Source organism: Macrotis lagotis, chromosome X, assembly GCF_037893015.1.
Source record: "Macrotis lagotis isolate mMagLag1 chromosome X, bilby.v1.9.chrom.fasta, whole genome shotgun sequence".
Taxonomy (NCBI): domain Eukaryota; kingdom Metazoa; phylum Chordata; class Mammalia; order Peramelemorphia; family Peramelidae; genus Macrotis; species Macrotis lagotis.
The window spans coordinates 242,714,006-242,734,110 of NC_133666.1; the positions used below are offsets into that span (position 1 = coordinate 242,714,006).

General features: G+C 35.7%; 1 protein-coding gene across 3 annotated transcripts; it reads right to left on the bottom strand.

The window, feature by feature from the left end:
• Positions 1 to 652: 652 nt before the first annotated feature.
• Positions 653 to 20,103, bottom strand: ANKRA2 (ankyrin repeat family A member 2). Of its 3 annotated transcripts, none has more exons than XM_074207768.1 (9): positions 19,932 to 20,103; positions 13,531 to 13,926; positions 11,138 to 11,296; positions 9,646 to 9,711; positions 8,529 to 8,626; positions 7,532 to 7,657; positions 7,057 to 7,123; positions 6,884 to 6,964; positions 660 to 4,582 (listed from the first exon to the last, which is right to left on the bottom strand). In XM_074207768.1, exons 2-9 carry the CDS (start codon positions 13,823 to 13,825, stop codon positions 4,494 to 4,496), a joined length of 981 nt encoding a protein of 326 aa, XP_074063869.1. In that variant the 5' UTR covers positions 13,826 to 13,926; positions 19,932 to 20,103; the 3' UTR covers positions 660 to 4,493. The 3 variants fall into 3 exon arrangements, with proteins under 3 accessions (XP_074063871.1, XP_074063869.1, XP_074063870.1); XM_074207769.1 differs by lacking the exon at positions 660 to 4,582 and adding an exon at positions 4,980 to 5,929 and having other exon boundaries at positions 19,932 to 20,101; XM_074207770.1 differs by lacking the exon at positions 19,932 to 20,103 and having other exon boundaries at positions 653 to 4,582; positions 13,518 to 13,697.
• Positions 20,104 to 20,105: the final 2 nt, after the last annotated feature.

The window sequence follows — 20,105 nt, forward strand, 5'->3', positions numbered from 1 at the left end:
TCCCCTGCTTTCTGTTCCTTACTCCCCAACACTAAAAGCCTGTTTACTGTCCTCTGATAGTATAATGTCCTTCATTCTACCTAGACTTACTTTCATTCCAATAGTTTATACCTATTATTTTTTTTAAGGTTTTGGATTTTACAATTTTCCCCCACCCTCCCTTCCCTCTCCCCTCCACAGAAAGCAATCTGATGATCTTTACATTGTTTCCGTGGTATGCATTGATCAAAATTGAATGTGTTGAGACAAAAAAAATCACATCCTTGATGAATATTAGAGATAACAAAATTACATAGTATATAAGACTTTTTTTTTTTAGTTGAAGGCAATAATCTTTGGGCTTTGTTTAAACTCCAATTCTTTCTCTGGATACAGATGGTTTTCTCTGTCACAGATACCCTAAAGTTGTCCCTGATTACTGCACTGATGGAATAAGCATTGTTCCAAAATTCTTGCAAAATTTCTGCTGACTGATGACCTCAGCGGGATTGATACTAATGTGTAAAGCAGATTCAGCCTTATCAGCATGTACTCAGAGCTCCCCTTAAAACCTCTGGGACTCATGTGTGTGCTCAGTCCTTTCAGGTCCCCATTTGGGATTTCCTTGGAAAAGCTTTTAGAATGGCTTACCATTTCTCCAGCTCATTTTAGACATGAGAAAACTGAGGCAAACTGCGTGAAGTGACTTTCCTAGTCATACAACCAGCAAGTGTCTGAGGCTAGATTTGAACTCCTAAAAATGAGTCTTCTTACTTCAGGCCCAACACTCTATCTGCTATACCACCCAGTTGCCCCTAAAGTTAATTAATTTCAATATTCTGAACTTGTTTAACACTTCTCCAAAGCTGTTTAGCTTAGTGATGAGACTGGTAGTAATAGCTCAAAGTCAAAGGGTGGCTTTGCCAAATACTATGCCATTAATATAACTATGGGCACCACCACTGCTACCACTGAACTCGAAGTGTTCTCTTTCTTGACTGTGGGTCCAGCCACATTATTTTTGAAGATGAAATAAAGATATTCTTTTTCACTTTTGAAAAATTTCCTTATCTCCTTTCACTGAAGTCCTATTTTGCAGCATCATGGGGTCGGGGTAATAATTAAATGAAGGCTAAATCTTCCTCTAGCAGTGAAAAGGCTTTGAATACATACAAATAATTAGTATGTATATAACACTCACCTGATTATATATATAAATAAAACTCACCTGATCTCTAAAACAACCCTGTGATGTAGGTTAAGGTCACCACCCCCATTTTCCAGATGAAGTAAACAGTCTTTCAGGTTAAATGACTTGCCCAGCACCACAGTGTGTAAGGCAAGACTGGAACTCTATAACAGTTCATCATCAGGTTGGAAACCAGATGATTTAACTTTTTTGATAGCAATTTGCAAAGTCATCATGAAAGTCAGAGGATTGCAATATAAAAGGGAAAAAATTACCTAGATGAAATCCCAGATATTTAAAGAATTAAAGTGGTGTATTCCAGTTCATTTCCAAGAAGGATATTATTCTCATAACTTGAATATAGGGAGAGCTAGCTTGGATTTTACACATGAAGAATTTGAAATTAGGTCATAGACCAGTGGTCAAGTTAATCTCTAGTCTATTGCTCTCTTCACTAGATTTGATCAGATTTGTCCTGTCTCTTTGAGAGAATTGTGTGGTGTCCTTTCATTGTCTTATCTCATTTTTTTTTTTCTTAGGGAGAATTCTGTCCTGGGATAATCAGTGAGTAAAGTTGGAGAACGTTGCTGGATGCTTATGTCAACAAGACTTAATGATTTATATATTAATTCCTCCAGAGTTCTACTTCAGTGCCTCTTTGAAAATCTGCCAGACGGAACATGGGGCTCTGGACATTTCTGGTATGCTAGAAAAGTGTTGAGTATGGTAATGGCTACAGATTGGAACAGCTTTCTGAGGAGCAATCTGTGGGGAACTTCTGCAGGAGGATGGCCATTTGGAGATAAAATCCTTTGACCTCAGAAAACTTATTAGAAATAGCCTTCATTGCTATGCAGTTTCCTTCTACTTCAACAATGCTGGTAGCAAAAGAAGTAGAAAGTATTAAGAATCAAGTTTTTAACTTTTAACACTTAAATTGTTGGCACTCTAAATGACAATGGCTGATGCAGTGGACTTACTGATAAGGAAGCTGATTTATAACAATGTTGATATTCTTGCTACAAAAGAAACCAAAATAAAAAAGTTGTAACAAAAGGAAAGCAGGACTCTGGAAAACCAAGAAAGGAGTTGTCATAGTTGGTTTACTTGTATACCCAAAGCCAAGAAACATTATTTCACTGGACACTTGGTCTGGTATAGCAGTTTGTGATGAATATTTGGAAAAAGAGCACCAAGAAAATAACTTAGCTTACATATCAACACTGAATGCAGCAAATGAAGAAATAAGAGTAATTCCACAAAAGACCTTCCAATTTAAATCAACACAAAACTTTAATGCTTACATTGTGTAGGCCAGCACTAAATGGCAAGACTTGGGACTGAAATGAGACACTTCTAAAACTGTTGACAGTTTACAAAAGGTTTACTTAGCCAGAATGGTAAGACTGTTAAGCAGGGATACAGTGTTGGTTTAGGCAGATGGAGCTTTTTTCCCCCCAATAAACCTAGTCAAAAGAGTGGACTGACTCTCCTGACAGCAGAATGTACAAGTCTGAAGGGCACTGGCCTCTTGTGAGCTGGCTTGCTTAACCAAGTAGGAAGCTGTGCCAATGGTTCAAGCCTTACTGGTCCTTGAATCAAGTTTCAGGGACAGCTTCTCTGCCTTTAAGTGAAAAATTAGCCCACCAGGTTTTTAGAAGAAACTAGTGCAGCCTATGTGGCAGGACCTTAATTGATGTTGCTTTTGTCATACTCAGTGACTTTAAAGCAAGGAAAGCTAAGAGGTCAAGCACTTGCTGACTACACAGAAGCTGCAAATTTTTACAATGTGAATACTTTTACAAAATGACAACTGGTAGGCACTAAGTTTAGTGAACTGAATAACATAACAAAAAATAAAATTAATTCCTTTTTAAACTTGTTATTGATGGAAGGTAATTGGCTATTTGTGTACAGTAAACCCACTGACTTGTTTGAGCAAAGTACAAATTAGTTAAAAACCTAGAGTGAATAATGAGAAAATGATATGAAATTCAACTGAAACAACTTTTTCCTGAATCATCTAAACAACTGATAATAAAAAATGAGTACTAAAAAACAGAAATGACATCAGCTGATCATAACAGTTTTGCCGTTTAATTAATGCAAATCAAATGCCATAACAAAATCAAAAAACCTAACAAAGTACTTTAGTCTGCAGACATTTACTTGCCAAGTGACAAGAGAAATGGAGGTGATAGGCTAAGATTATGAGGTTGTTTGATAGATGACTATGAGCAGTTTCACCTCAAAAAATAGAGATTGAAAAAAGTTTAAAGTTGTAATTGAAAAGCATTCTGTAAACAATTACAGGATGTAATTGTACTTTTTAAAAAACTGCACAACCCAATTTCTGTGTAGGAGATCCAATTAAACAAAGATTTCCTGGGGATATTTAAGGATGAAAATACAACAAATGAAGAAAACAGGAAGACTTTTTTTCTACTTTTATCTGTGAGGAGAGGAACCACTACACTTGGTCCCTAACATTACAGTCCCAGATGTGCTTATTTCAGAGATGGCACTGAAGACAACAAAGATGGGGAAAACAACTGGACTGGACCAAGAGAACACAGAGGAGAGTGACACAACTGTAAGGGTGTTCACAAGAGACCGATTCACACAAAGTAACTAATGAAAACAACATAACAAAAGTGCATGGAAAAAAAATCTCAGACCTAGAAACTTAAGAGTTTATCAAAAATTCCTAATAGGTACTATTTTTATAGTGCTTTAAATAAGTTGTGCATACTATTTTACATGTTATCACATTTGATCCCCACAACAACCCTGTGAGGTAGGTGCTGTTATTATTCCCCACCTTAACAGATGAAGACACTGAGGCTGAGAGAGGGTGTTGTGCCCAGGTCAGATCTGCACTAAGATCTGCCTGATTCCAGGTCCATCACTATATGCTATATTCTCTATCATAAACATTTCATGAGACTCCTCTACATACACATTGAGGCACATTTAATTAGAGCATTTTACAGGAATCAGGCATGCTTTCACCAGACATATCCATTCACAAACACACCTTTACCATTTTGTAACCGATTGAAAGATGTAGAGGATACAAAACCTCGCTGTGCTTACTGTTGATTATGGAAAAAAGCATTTGATTTGGTAGAACAAAATTCCTTTTTAAAAGCTCTTCTACCAATCTAGCCATCACAACCATTCAAGATTCCTTGAAAAGTGTAATGAGAAATTACATTATTTAATAATTAAAACTCAAGGATCACAGACACTGGATGACAGGGAACCATGTGCTTGCCAAAGATGTCCACCACTGACTTTAAGGAAGAAGATCCATTTTGGAGTCTTAAGTTGAAGAGTGGTGTTCCATTGTGAGCAGTGAGGTGTTCTGGAAGCTCCTATTTGTGAATGACATTATGCTGGTTGCATCAAGTTCTGGAACACAGTTGAGATTCCTTGAAGAGATTCTTAACCATTTAAGAGTGGACAGAGAATGTCTATTGTTCACCCAACTTCATATCATAATCTGTGCATTATATAGAATTTGTCCATCTGTATGTCCATATGGGGCAGAGAGTACAAAGGAGTCAGGCCCAGAATTAATTAGGAGGAAGGGAGCAGGATACATTGCCTTCAGGAACCTGGGAAAGCTTCCAAATTTTCTCCAGAAAAAAAGACTTATGTTTTTTAAGATCAATATGCTATAGTGCTACCCTTAAGGCTGTGAGAAACGGAACACTATCTCTGTAAGTAAAAATGATATCAAACGTAGAGCAATGGAGAGGCACATGATGGCAGTGAGCAGAGTGCCAAATATAAGCAATGAGTAGAGGAAGGAAAGCTGTCCACTGGAGAAAGGTATGATAGAAGAGGAGCTAGTTGCATGGCTAGTCGCATATCTAGTAGAGAGTATGAGTGCTCCACTGATATGTTCGTGTCAGGAAAAAAATAAGGAAAACTTCAGTACATTGGGTGGAACCCCTGAAATGAACTCATGGTAGGACATAAACAAGAGTTACAAAGGGACAACAGACATGAAGTGATGGCAATCTGCAATGCTGGAGTAAACATCCAGATAGATAAGATCAAAGATCCATTTGAGTATTAGAGAGTATATATTAATTTTAGCTTAATTATTCATCTAAAACAAGAATGTTTATAAATATTTAAAATCATCAATAGAATTTAAACTGAAACTCTATAAGAAGTTTCAAAATATATCTTGAATTTTTAAGGACAGATATGCAAACAGACAGAAGTTATTTATAAGTGAACAACATTCTGTAAACAATCACACTTTGTGCACTTTTAAAAAACTTATACAATGAAATTTGTTTTATATGGAAATTCACCTAAATTCCATATAAAGTAAATAGGTGAATGGAAGAGGGAAGAGAGGATTGGTTTGAATAAATTCTAAAAATGTAAAACTACTACACTTGATATGAAGACTTAATGTAACTGTTGACTAGAAAAGTTTACATGCAACAGAACATTAATTTACATTTTTAAATATACAGTAAAATACATTTACAATGAAAACATCCACACCCAGCCCACTATAAGCCAGTGAATTACTTAAAGGGGAAATTTATTAAAATTTGCTAAAAATCAGTAAATATTGTGACTGAGGTAAAGTTAAAAAAAGTAAACAAGTCGTTGTCACTTTTTGGGATTAAAAAAAAAGCAAATGGTTTTTACAGAACACTTCCTGTTGACTGCAAGTCTATTCTTTGATATTCTGTAGAAGCCTCAACAAATGTGCCTCAATAACCTGTTGAACTAAAATTAAAAAAAAAAACCAATCAGGATCACTATAACTACAAATAAATTACATCACATTTAAGAAACATGGTCTTATTCCTGAAAACACTGGTTTTCAACAGTATTGCATTGTCTGAAGTATATAGCTTGGTAGATAAGGAAACTACACGTTGAAACCTGAGTCTGAAACTGTAGTAGACTTTATTGTGTGTTATTACAAAATTGATACGTAAGCCACATCCCTAAAATGAGAATGCCTTTTAAAGGAAGAGTTTTTCAATATATACTTATATATTTACTATAGGTGACATTCAAGTTTCACATAGGTTAGATTTTCAAGAAAAATACAACCCAATGTTCAGACTGATAATGTATTTCCTTTGCAAAACTGATGTGCCTTCTGACTAACAAAGGTGTAAGGAATGATGAAAATAAAATTACTGAAATATTTTACAAATATAATTTGTGAATGAAATGCTAAAAGCACCTTGTAAATAATCAGGCACTTATATATTCTTACCTGCTAAGAAATTTCTTAAAAAAATTTATTTATTTAAGGCAATGGTTAGGTTAAGAGTGTTTTGCTCAAGGTCACAAAGCTAGGCAATTATTAAGTGTCTGAGGCCAAATTTGAAATCAGTTCTCCCAACTCCAGGGCCAGTGCTCTATCTACTATACCACCTAGCTGCCTCCTTCCTGCTAAGAAACTTAAGTTGGAAAAGAGTAACATGAACAGAAAGTAATTTCCAGATTGTTTAGAGATTTATGGTTCCTCTATACTCATATTTTTTCTAATATTTCTATAAAGACATTAATAATAAATCATATTTATTCAAGTTAGAATTTATGCCAGAAGCTGGGTGTTTTATGACAAAATGTTCTGGAGTCTGGTCAGGACAAATATCGGTGAGATGATTTTTATTGAAAAACTTGTAAGATATAGCTAAATAGGATAGAATTCTATTTACTTACCACCTCTATAGCCCAAAGCTACAGATAAATCCATAGAATTATATCCAGAATCTGTTTCAATAGTTGGGTCAGCTCCATTTTCTAAACAATAATTTGTGAAAAAGAAAAAAAAAAGAAAGTTAATGTCTCACACATAGTAATTTCTCACTCATTCTGATTTTTATTTTGCTTACCTAGTAGAATTTTTACACATTTTACATGATTTCCATGCACAGCATAAAGTAAAGGTGTTCCTCCATTCTGAAAAAAAAAAAGGAAGGTAAGGGAAAAAAGTCAGTCTAGAGCCATTTGATACTACGACTCTAGAAATATCTTTCAAAAACTACTGATTTGAGAAGAGTCTATAAGTATTAGGAAGTTAACAGCAATTAAAAATTTAAATTATTTTCAACCACCTCCAAAGTTTTAAAATTGACCTGCAAAGACAAATAAACTTCATTGCTGGATAAAGGCAATGGTTGTCATATTAAAGTGTAAGTCTATAACTTATAAATTCTTATGTTCCAATTACTGTTACGGTCATTAATAAAACCATTTACATTATTCTTTAAGAATTCTAAGGAAGAGGAGAGAATGAAATGGAAATTACAGATTAAAAAGCCTACAACTTGAAAGTTAAGAGGTAACAACCTGTCTTACCCAACTTACCCAATCATATTCATTAACATCTACTCCACAATCTAGCAGCATTTTGACAATGTCTGTGTATCCTTTACTACAGGCCAATGACAGGGCACTTTCTCGTCCTTTCCCCAAAATCTGAGGATCTGCACCCTAGGAGAAAAAATTGATAAAATGTCTTTTTTCAATTCCATCAAAATTTAAAGTCCTGATTGTAACTGTCATCATCACTTATTATCAGTAATAATAAAAAGGATGAGAAACAACATAGAAATTTTCTTGATAACTTTAATGTAGCTTACTACAGTATAAGTGCTTTTTGTACTCATAAGAGAATCTTAAAAATTACATTTTTTCTCTAATAGTACTTCTTCCTTCCATTTGCCCATCTAAATCTTATTTGTCCTTCAAAATCCTGCTTATCATATTTTACCAAAAAACCTTTTCCCACAAAACTCTCCCATCTTTCAACTCCGCAACATTTTATATGTATAGGCAAGAAAAACTTACTAAAACTAGAGCAAAAGTAGAAATAGGTTGTCTTAAGAGTTGGTGAGTACTTTGGGGTAGCTAGGTGGCGCAGTGGATAGAGCACTGGCCATGGAGTCAGGAGTGCCTGAGTTCAAATCTGGCCTCGGACTCTTAATTACCTAGCTGTGTGGCCTTGGCCAAGCCACTTAACCCTTGCAAAAAAAAAAAAAGAGTTGGTGAGTTCTCCATTACTGGAGTTTTAGGAAGAAGCAGGACTACCACTTGTCAATTTGGTTGTAAAGGGGCCTGCTAATTCATATGGGTGTTTAGATCACTCAGAGACTATGATTCTTTATTTTCATTTGTATTACTGTGTGGTTCCCTTGACTAGACTGAAAGCTCTCTGAGGTCAAGGATGATGTTTTACTTCCCCCCCGCCACCATATCCCACAGACTTAGCAGAGTCTGAGATTCAGAGTAAACATTAATGATTATTGATGAGTGAATCTGAAAGTCATTAATTTAAAATAAAGTTTGTTAAAATTTTCCTTACATTCTGAAGCAGAAACTCTACCACTGCTATTTGCCCATGAGCGGCAGCCCACATTAGAGGAGTAAATCCTTCTTCATCTGTGTGGTTTATTACATTTTCTGTTTAAAAGAAAAAAAATTTAGTGTCTAACACAACAATTATGCTATATTTGTTACTATTTGTTTCATGGGTTGAATCAAGAAGTGACAAAATATATGATAAAGCAAGGTGATCTGAGTACTTGCAATGTTAAGAACTGGAGAGAGGCCTGGATTGGTAAAGATACTCTATGGATAATTTTCTAAATATAATAATAAAGTACTTAGCAAGCCTTTAAGGTGCTACATAAATGCCAGTTATTATTAGAGGGCATGGACAATAAACAATCCCAGAGTATAAGAAACTATACATAGGTTGTCACCTGTACCATTAAAGTAACATTTGCTATAAAACTCCTGCCATTATAAAAGAGTCATGTATGTAAGTGTGAGGATTTCTATTTTGAGCTCAAAATTGATCCATGAAATCATCTTGAAAACTATTAATGAAATAATCTTAAAACTATTTGAATTTATTAAAATATGTCCAATGTACAGCTGACTCTGTCCATATGCCACACTTTTAAATGAAATATATTAGGTACTAAATCCTAGATAGATTAAAAAAATACTAGACATAAAATGAGACTATCTTAGAAGGGAGGTCATTTTGTTATAGTATTCATGATAAATAAAATTTTAAATTTCTCCCATTCTTGTGATTTATTAAGGTAACACATACAAATGCAAAGTGAATAATTTATAACAGTATATTGGAAACCCATCTTGAAGCCAGCCCCCCATTTACCACCCCACCTTCCAATCTGCTTACCCCCTAATCTGTTAGCTGTGCAGAACTCTACTGATTTTCACCTTCATTTTCGTGGCCTAGCAACATAGAATGTAATAGTAAAGTTAAAGTCCATAATGTCTTTTCTCCAAATCCATGTCATGGATTGAGATTTAAAGTTTTTAATAAGGACAATGGCATTTACCATGTAAAGCCAATCCTATCTGAAGGAACCTCTCTAATATACAATTGTAAATATTAATTATTCCTTCTAAGTGAATAATATGAGTAGACTACTTAGTTATCTTACCTTGTTCAATTCGAGTGGCCAAATAGAGCATTTCTCCCTGAGCAGCCAATTGGTGAACAGATAAAGCTGAAACAATAGTATGAAATATGTCATGGACACATGACAACTTCAGTTCTGATCTGCTTATTTTGTACTATTTTTCATTTTCTCAACCTATAAAACCGTTTACTACACTATTTATAGTCTTCAGTCTGCATGTAAAATTACTCTGACATTAACTAAATGGCATTATTGAAATACATAATCAAAAGTGCCTTAGGATACAAGTTAAGTTTTTCTTCCTCTGTAATAACAATACAAAATGATTGCCTTTTGGTTATTATATAGAATCCATTAGGCTCATTATATATCTCTTTATTTCAAAGTTTTGTCATTTTATTTCCCCTGAGGTGATGTTATATTTTATCACTTGATAGGGTGAATTGGGATTTATCATTTGAAATTGATGAGTTCAATTCTATAATCTAAGTTGTAAGATTATTGAAACTGTAACAGTCATCTTTTCTTTTTTATTTAAATTTATTTTTATTTAAGACACAATGGAGTTAAATGACTTGCTCATGGTCACAGCTAGGCAATTATTAAGTTGTCTGTGCTAAATTTGAACTCAGTTCCGTGCTCTAGCCACTGTGCCACCCCAGTCACCTTTGGGTCCATGTTTTTCAAGAAATGTATTACCTGGTATTCTAAACACTTTATAACCAACTCTCTGTTCTCTAGGTTTTCATGATTCTCCCTTTCAGACTTCCTTGTTATCCAGGCCATGCTTATTAATTGTAGTTGTTCCAAAAGTGTCTGTCCTAGATCTTTTCTCTTCCCTCTATATTACTTCATTTGGGGAATTCATCAGCTCTCATGGATTCAGTTATCTCAATGCTGATGATTCTGAAATCTATTTGTACAGCCTTTACCTCTCTGCCAGTCTTGTAGATTAAATCTCCAACTGCCTGTAAGATATCTTGAACTGGTTATATCTCTAGAAATCTTAAACTTAACATGCACAAAACTCATAATTCTCCTCAAAGATTGCCCACCTTCCAAAATCCTCTATTACTGGTAAGGGTACCATTATCCAGTCACCCAGGCTCACATCTTAGATGTGCCATCCTCAGCTCTTCTCCATCTCTCACCTCCCATATCCAATCTGTTGTCAAGTTCTATTGACTTAACCTTTGTTATCACTCTCATATATGCCCTCTCTCCTATCATCTCTTGAACCAGGGTCTCCTATCTGGCCTATAATAACAATTTATTAACTGCTGTCAGCCCCCCCAGCCCCCACTAACAATAGTATCCCCACCACACATCTGTTCCCATAGTCATCCTCCACAGAGCTAACAAAGTGATCTTCCTAAAAACAGATCTGATTATGACATTCCCCCAATAAACTCCAGTCCCTATCACCTCCATGATTAAATATATTTGATATTACTTAAAAGTTAAATTTGTGAAATTACTAATGAAGGTAAATATACCATAGAGAAATACTTACAATTTGCCAGCAGAGGTGTCGTCGATATTTCATTTCCTCTGTGTTTGTTTGTTAGAGTTGTTGACTGTTTTATGGGTGAAAAATGTTTAGTTGTTGAAGGAGTGTAGACATGCCTTACTTGAATCCCAGGAGAAGGGGATGTATGGATATTGCATTCAGCTAAATCAAACAGGTTAAAATAGATGAAACAAAGTTTTTCAACAGCAGTAAGCTTATAACAATGGACAATCAACTGATACTAAGTAGCCTGATTTCTTAAATGGATTAAAAAATTTCCAGGTGTACTAAATTTTCTGTTTTATATAAAAATTATTTATTATCAAATAATATTTCTTCAATCCATTACAATGAAAATTTCATAGGAATAGATAATTTAACTGCAAAGGAGTTCAGTAATTTCTATTATTTCATGAATTCAATCCTCATTTTTTTCTAATTGCTCACAAATTATAACTATTAGGTGAGAGAACAGTGAAAGGCAAAATGGATAGTCTTCCTGGGGTTAGGAAGAGCTGGGCTTAAGTTTCATCTCTGACAAATATCTCTAAGAAATTGGTTAACTTTTCAGTTCCCCAAGTAACTTTCCAAGATTGTAAATTGCTCATCTACATTGCTGAAAGGAATTTCTATGCTAAGTTTTCCAGAGTGATGAAAGTATAGGTCCCAACCAACCCTTACTGTCAAAAGAGATCACTTATATACATAGTTATATGCATACACATATATATATATATATATATATCTATAAATGTGTGTATACATATATAAAATTATATATGTATATATAAATAAACCACATACATAAATACATGTGTATATGTAAAATTAGAGTTTAAAAAGCTGATGTATACATAAATGGTTTCATTTGAATCCCAGACAAAAACTCTGAAGTTTAAAAAAAATGATTATTCTTCTGATGCCAATTTTTCCTCCAACAGAAGAAAATGAGAAATATCCTTGGTCACAAAGATGGAACATAAGTATTTTCAATTAAACAAATATTAAATATACATTGATACTAATATTACTAAAAACTTAAATTTATGAAATTGCTTTATTATTGAGTCATTATACCACTATGAACAATATTTGTGTCAATAGTAATATAGACACAGAATAACTATATAAAGTGTTTATTTAAATTCTTCATTTTCCTACCAATAACTTGTTCTTTAACAGCCTTTTTGTTGTTGTTGTTGAGGAGGAGAGGGTGGAGGAGAGGACAAATCATTTAAAAAGAGATAGATGAATTAAAAACACTTATTAAGCTTTAAGTCTTAGTTACTTAGAACACTGAGAAATTGGGGTTATATCAGAAATGGTATCTGAATTCAGATGTGTTCCTAACTCAGCAGATGGCCTTCTATCCACTACCCAAGCTATCTATGAGTTATTTTCAAACATATCTCAACATGAAGTTGGAAGATAAGTCAAAATTCTATTTTGATTTCAGCAAATATTTTGTCTTTTTAAAAAGAAAGAAAAACCTCTGCCAGACCTTTAAAGATGATTTCGCTATATTTTTGTCTTTTTAAAAAGAAAGAAAAACCTCTTTAGAGATGATTTCACTATATCCCAAGTTTTACTATGTAATCCACTGTATTAGAGTAATTACCCATTCCATAGCAATAGGTAAAACAATATTCTATAACAAGTATGTGACTGGAGTGACAATTTCTTTCTTGAGAAATTAGAAAGTACTTAAATCACAAGCATCTACATATCTATTTGGTTGCACAGAATCTTTAATTCAACAGAAAATAACTGAGTAAGAATATATACTTACACACACATATGTATATATTCACAGCTTTAAATGTTCTTGCTCATGACTAACAAGATTAATTCCCTAGTTTTCTTATTTTTAAGTAGCATCAAATGATCACTGAAAAAATAGAGTTGTGTTCTTCAAACAGGTTACACAACATTCTTAAGTTAATACAAGTTAAATATTTGCAGATTAGGGTGTATTAGAGTGATTCACTGCAAATAGTATCAGGATTTTATTTTAATTTACTACACTGAAAAACTAGGGAAATAACTAAAAGGGAGATCTGGAAAAGAATATCTAAGGTCTTGACAAGTAGCATTAAAAATCAATACTTTTTTTTATGTTTATCCTGAAGAATTTAATATTGGCTTCAAATTAATTCTAGAAAAGAAAGTGATATAAAAAGATGACCCAGGACCCTCTTCTCATTAATTTCACAACACATATATGTGTATATACACACATTATATAACAAATATGTATGTGTTTATGTGTACATTTACACACATACTTAAGCACACAAATATGTATACATATATACATACATATATATGTAAAACAAATTTCACAATGGGAATGCAAAGACAAAACAAATGCAACAACTTATACCATAAATTTCAACCTTTAAATAGGACAGATGCCACTTCAAGGTCGGAGTTAACTTGATCTTGAATATTTTTACTATCTTCTTCATTTAAGGACTTTACAAATCTAGAGCACACATTCATATCAAATCTATTAGGCAAGATGAATTTCATTCCCATGGCCACACTCTGGGCTGGGCCTTCTTCAGGATTTGAGTCCAGCGGGTGCTCCGCTTTAATGTCCGTCATGTCAGACATCCCATAGCTGCTGCTGCTGCTGCATTCTTCCACAATCAGTTGGGCTCCTACATTCAGATTTGCTGAAGAGGCCATGATTTTAATTTTAATAGGAATATTTAAAATGTTTCTTCATGGTTTCTACTTGATTCATTTTTGAGATAAGATTATTCTTGGCATCTGTATATTAGAAAAATCTGCAATTATAAAGAAAAATAATATTTCAACATTTAAGGTGTTTATTCAAGTCAACAAATACTTATTAAGCAGAAGGTACCACATAAATACAAATGTTAGGAGTAAATATGTAGGAAAAAAATTTAAACTCTGAATATATTCTATACTTGACTGCTGCCAAGTATTATATAAAACTAAAAAATGAAAATGTAACTTATTTCATTTTTGACCTGAAATTTCTTATTTTTGGTATGTTACAATTAAACAAGTAGCATTATCTTAATTTGTCATTAAAGAAAGTATTACTGATTTACCTGCATTTGTACTTAAATTTATTATTATATATAAATTAATTTCAAGCCAATGTCCACTGGTTACAAATGGCTTAAATTCTTATCACCAGGAGAAACAACCATCAACGTTATAATATTTAAGCAACTTAAGTAGTGTTCAGTTTCTGTGGGCAATAAAGCTGCCTAAGACTAAGTTCATATCTCTGCCCAAGTCAATAATACTAAAATATTAGAAATAAATATAGTTCCCACATTTGAATCTTTAGAAAAAGAAGCAAGGAACATGATTTGGACCAAAGATCAGGAAAAAAAGACTGTTTGCAAAGAATGATCAGAACAATTCATTACCTTAAAAAACTGTTCAAAGTATGCATTCTACCAAAAACACCTTTAAAATTAATTATTCAAGATCTTTATTTAGTAGTTTGCACTAGGATATCCTAACTGGCATTCCCTCCTAGATTTAATATAAACAATGAAATATTTACTGAAATTAAAAAAGCAATACTTTGTCTAATGTTCTACATTGAGTGAAGACAAACCAAGCTACAAATTTTGAGAGCAGAATTTCATGACAGAAAAAAATAATAAAATTGCATTAAAAAGGGAAAAAACTATTTAGAACAAAGGTCATGCAAATCCTAGTTAAGAGTATACATTATCTTCTAATCTTAACTAAAGTCAAATTTTTAATTGATATTGATCATAAAGGAAAAAGAAATAGGGAATCAGTACATTTTCAATTATAATTGCATGTGAAGAAATGAAACCAGTGATTCTAATGAAGAAAAATGATAGGGCATCATTAAAGACACATTTCACATCCTATAAATATTGCGAGCCTATATTTGCATGCAATGGATTATTGGTTGGATAGGACATCTAGGTTCTATATCTATACCTCTGTCACTATCTGTGATTTAAAGGAATGGATCTCTATTTCTTTATCTGTAAATGAGGGAGTTCAACTAAATGAAATACTAATTGATATAAAGAATGCTTAAAGTATATAAAACCCTTATTTTTTCTCTCATTTGATCTTCACAATGACACTGTGAGGTATTTACCTCAGTTCACACTGGAATAGATTGAGACTCAATGAAGTAGACCTACCCAGGATAAAACAGATTGCATCAAATGGAATGGAATCTAGGCATTTCCTAACCTCAAGTCCAAGGCTCTGTTACATGTACTGTGCTACTTTGAAGTTCTTCTAATTCTAAAATTCTATGATTCTACAAAATTTGAATACTTAACAAATTCCCACACACAGATATGAGAATTAGAGGCCAGGTTATATGGGACATGATGAAAAACCTAGTTACCCACTTCTCTACCACCTATCCACTTGCAGTATATGGCATCATCATCATCATCACTCTTCTTAAACAGTTCCCTCAAATTAACCAAAGATTTTTTAACTGTTAAATCTGATGCATTTTCTCTTTATCCTTTATCCTCCTTGACCCCTCTTGCTTCTGATACAGAAGACACCCTTGCTGTCTATCCTGACTATCCTTCTGATACATTTGGTCATTCTTTTTCTGACACCTTTCCTAAATTAACATCTCTCTCCCACTAAATGAAGGTGTTCCCTAGGCTTTAATCTTGGCTATCTTCTTTACCTGTATCTTCTGTCTGGTTGATCTCATCAGATCCCTCACATTCAATTATCATTTCTACACAGCTGCTTCCAAAATTTCTTTTTCTCCATATCTATATTTATCTATATGATTATAAATGAATAATGATGTGTCCTTCATTCTCATGGAAGACTATGACATCAGGGAGGCGATGCCATGAAAAGCATATGAATTGGATTTGAGTGAGGGGGTACTGTGTTAAGCCACCAACCTCACTTTCTCCCCAACAGAGCTATCCAGATCCAATGGTCAGACATGAATCAGGATGACTGGAGATGGCCCTGGAAGCAATCAGGGTTAAGTGACTTGCCCAAGGTCACACAGCTAGTAAATATCAAGTGACTGAGGCCACATTTGAATGCCTGTCCTCCTGATTCCAAGGTCAGTGTCCTATCCATTGCACCGCTTAGCTGCCCTATGAAGTAATTATACACAAATACATACACATATGATGTATAAATGTGTGCATGTGTATGAGTGCATGCATGTGTCCCATAGGATTTCTCTGGAACTATAGTCTTATACTAACTGCCTGGTGCATCTCTACCTGGAAGTCTTAGCATCCATTTAGATTCCAAAAAAATTTCTTTTAAAAAAAATCTCATTTTCTTCCCCTTTAAACTTTCCTTTTTCTGCTGAGGGAATGACCATCCTCCTAGTTACCCAGGTTCATAATCTTGGAATCATCTTTGATTTCTCTCTCTACCTTGTGATCCATGAATGATCAGGTTCTAAGTCTTGTTGATTTGACCATCACAGCACCTTTTACCTTTGTTACTATATCCCTATTGATATGATCACCAATCAAGTTCTGGCCCTCACCTGTTCTACAATGCCTCTCCCTATTAAAATTAGCAATCATCTTCAATTCATTCTCTATAAGGCTTCAAAAATAATGTTCATAAAACACAGATCTATCTATATCACTCTCAAGTTAAAAAAGATTTTAGTGGCTCCTTAAGTGCCTATAGGATAAAATACGAACTCCATTCTGTACATTTTTACAAAGTATGGCTTGTAAGATCTAGCTTCATCCAATCTTTCCAGCTTCATTTCACTCCTCATAACTCTTTCATCCACTCTTACATGCAAAAAGGATCACAAGTATTCCTGAGCTATTTCCTCCCTCCATACATTAACTTAAGCTACCTTCCATGTCTGAACTTCAGCTAGTGACTGGCAAGTCATATTACCACAATTTTTCACTCACTGATGGAAACAGTCCAGACACCTGAACCCAAGAGTTCTATGAATGGTGGTGCCCTCCAGACCAATGATTTTGCTTCTCTTCCTGGCACAGAAGCTCTCACTGATGGGAGAAGTCCCTGTGAAAGAGAGGCTTGCCTTTCTTACAACTACTAATATCAGCTGCTACTCTTGGGTTACCCCACCCAGAGTGGCTACACACATTAACCCAACAGTCTGGCTTTCAGTCTTGTCCTTGCAGCTGTCATCTAGGGAAGCAGCCCCTGTGAAGGCACCACCCAGAAATTGCTTCACCTTAAGACCCAGAAAAGAAATTCTTGTGGTCAAAGTCTTTGGCACTTTCAAATACTTCAGCATCAGAAAATTTTATGATTTTTATCAGTGGAAATGATATTAAATGACATTAAAATGACATTTAAAATGATGCATTATCATTTTGCTTGCTTGATAATTATCACTATCATTATATTCTAAAGTCTAATGGAATTTTCTATCTGACTTGCAGCTAAAACCTTCCCTATAAATCAACATGTCAACAATAATTCATTTTATACCTATTATGTGGCAGGCATGATGCTAAGTGTTGGAGATATAAAAGGCAAAAAACAGTTCTTGTTCTCAAGTAATGCAGTCTATTGAGGGAGACAATATACAAAGAGCTACATAAAAACAAATTTTCTTACACACACACACACAGACATACACACACACACATATAGGATAATGTGAAGACAATAAACAAAAGGAAAAGTACTTGTAGTAAGGAAAGGTTTCTCATAAAACAGAATTGCCATTGCTTAGCACGCACATTGCTTAGCTGGAAGCCTGCGAAACTCCAGAGAATCAGATTAAAATGTAACTGAGAAATACTTAACAAAATGAATAAAAATACAATATAGACAATGTTAGTTTGTGGTTTTCTAAGTCAATAGGAGGCAGCAAGAATTCCTTTATATTCGTTTAATGCTATTGAGGTATTAGGTGAGATTAAGGTATGGATGAGGAGAGTGGCAAAGTCAGAAGAGAAAAGGGTATGTAGAGAGATGTTATAAAAGTAGGATATGGACAGGCCTTGGTAAGAGATTGGATATGCAGATATGGGGAGGTGAGAGTGAGGAGCTGTGGATGACAGTATAGCCACAGACAACAGGGAAGTTAATCAGAGGGGAAGGACTTTGAAAGAAGGATCATGAAATCAATTTTGGACACTTTTAATTTTTACTTGTCTCTAGGACATCCAGTTTCAGATAACCAGTTGGAGATGTGGGACTGGAAGTTTGAGTTGATTAAACAAATTTGAGAATCATCAGCATGGAGGTGGTAATCAAATAAATGAGAGCTGATGAGCTCACATGAAATAGTATAGATCAAGAAGATAGCCTAGGGGGACGGCTAGGTGGTGTAGTGGATAAAGCAGTGGCCTTGGAGTCAGGAGTACCTCCGGTCTCAGACACTTAATAAGTACCTAGCTGTGTGGCCTTGGGCAAGCCACTTAACCCCATTTGCCTTGTAAAAAAAAAAAAGAAGATAGCCTAGAACTGAGCCCAGTAGATACATAGTTTGAAGACATGACCTGAATGAAGAACCAGCAAAATATGGGCTCTCAGAGAACCAAGACTTACTTTTCTATTTGTAAATCAAGTACCTAGTTTCATTCATTCATTTGTAGTCAATAGAATGTGGTTCAAAATCTGACTCTCCCTCTCTTTGTATGAACTTAGGCAAGTATCTTAACTTCTCCGGGCTTCAGTTTCTTTATTGTCTCTGGGGTCTTTTCAAGTTTTACATCTGTGATCCTTGGATACTTTACAATAGGAATTATGGCCTGTATTATAAATAGGAATTCCTAGTAGAAATAACTATGTGCTTTCTATATCAAATAGTTCACATCATAGAGTACTTCTCTCAGGTAGACAAGGCAGGTTATTATCTTTACTTTATGGCTGGGAAAACTGGTTTGGGCGGGTGAAGAGACTGGCTCCCAGTTACACGCCTAGTTAAGCGTTCAGGATTTCAACATCTATTTGTCATTCTTTCCAATTCAAATCAACCAGCATTTATTAAGTGTGTCCAAATGAGATCTACAAGACGAATTGGGGATGTTCTTAGAGGAAAGGTCTAAAATTAAAGAGGACTGGGAAAAACTTCTCAAGAAAGAAGAACTTTAAGGGGCGGCTAGGTGGCTAGAACACCGGCCCTGGACTCAGTTCAAATCTGACCTCAGACACTTAATAATTGCCTAGCTGTGTGGCCTTGGGCAAGCCACTTAACCCAATGCCTTGCAAAAAAAAAAAAAAGAACTTTAGCTAAGCCTCAAAAGAAGCCAGGAGATGAGGAGGGAGAGTATTCCGGGGATGGGGGACCCCACTAAAAACAGTCTCTGCAGAGAGATGGAGGGTCGGTGTCACTGGAACGGGAAGGGGAGGGTCAGTGGATGGTCGGGCTTTAAGAGTCCCCTACGTCCGTCCTCAGAGTCTCAAGGTGCCCGAGGCCGCCCTGGATGAGTGTTTGCCTATTTTTTGGGGGCGGCTAGAGAAGGCACTAGGATCACGGGGTTTCCTCCTGGGCCTCCCCAGGCGGAGGAGGCCGGTTAAGGACTTGGGGGCACATGCATGCATGCATGCATTCGTTCATGCATGCATTCATTCATGCATGCATTCATTCTTGCATGCTTTCATTCATTCCGAGAAAGGCTCAGGAGTCCGGCGGAGGCTCCCAGGGTGGCGGGGGCGCGGGTGACGGAGGGCGCAGGGCAGGCCGGGCGGAACGAGGCCTCCCCGGCTCGGAGCCCCGGCGGCCTCCCGGGCAGGACTGCGGCGGCCGCTGCGTCACTTCCTGTTTCTCCCCCGCGGCCCCGGACTGCGGCGCGGCTCTCCATCTTACCTCCCGGACCGCGGACGGCTGCTCCTCTCCTTTCCGAGGCCCCGAGCTTTCGGCCCGCGGCCAGTGCCGAGGAGGACGCCGGCGATCGGGATCTCCGGCCTCCGCTAGCTCCCCGGCGCCATCCCTCCCGGCCCGCTCCGCTCCGCCTCCCTCGCGGCGCCCAGCCACGCCTCC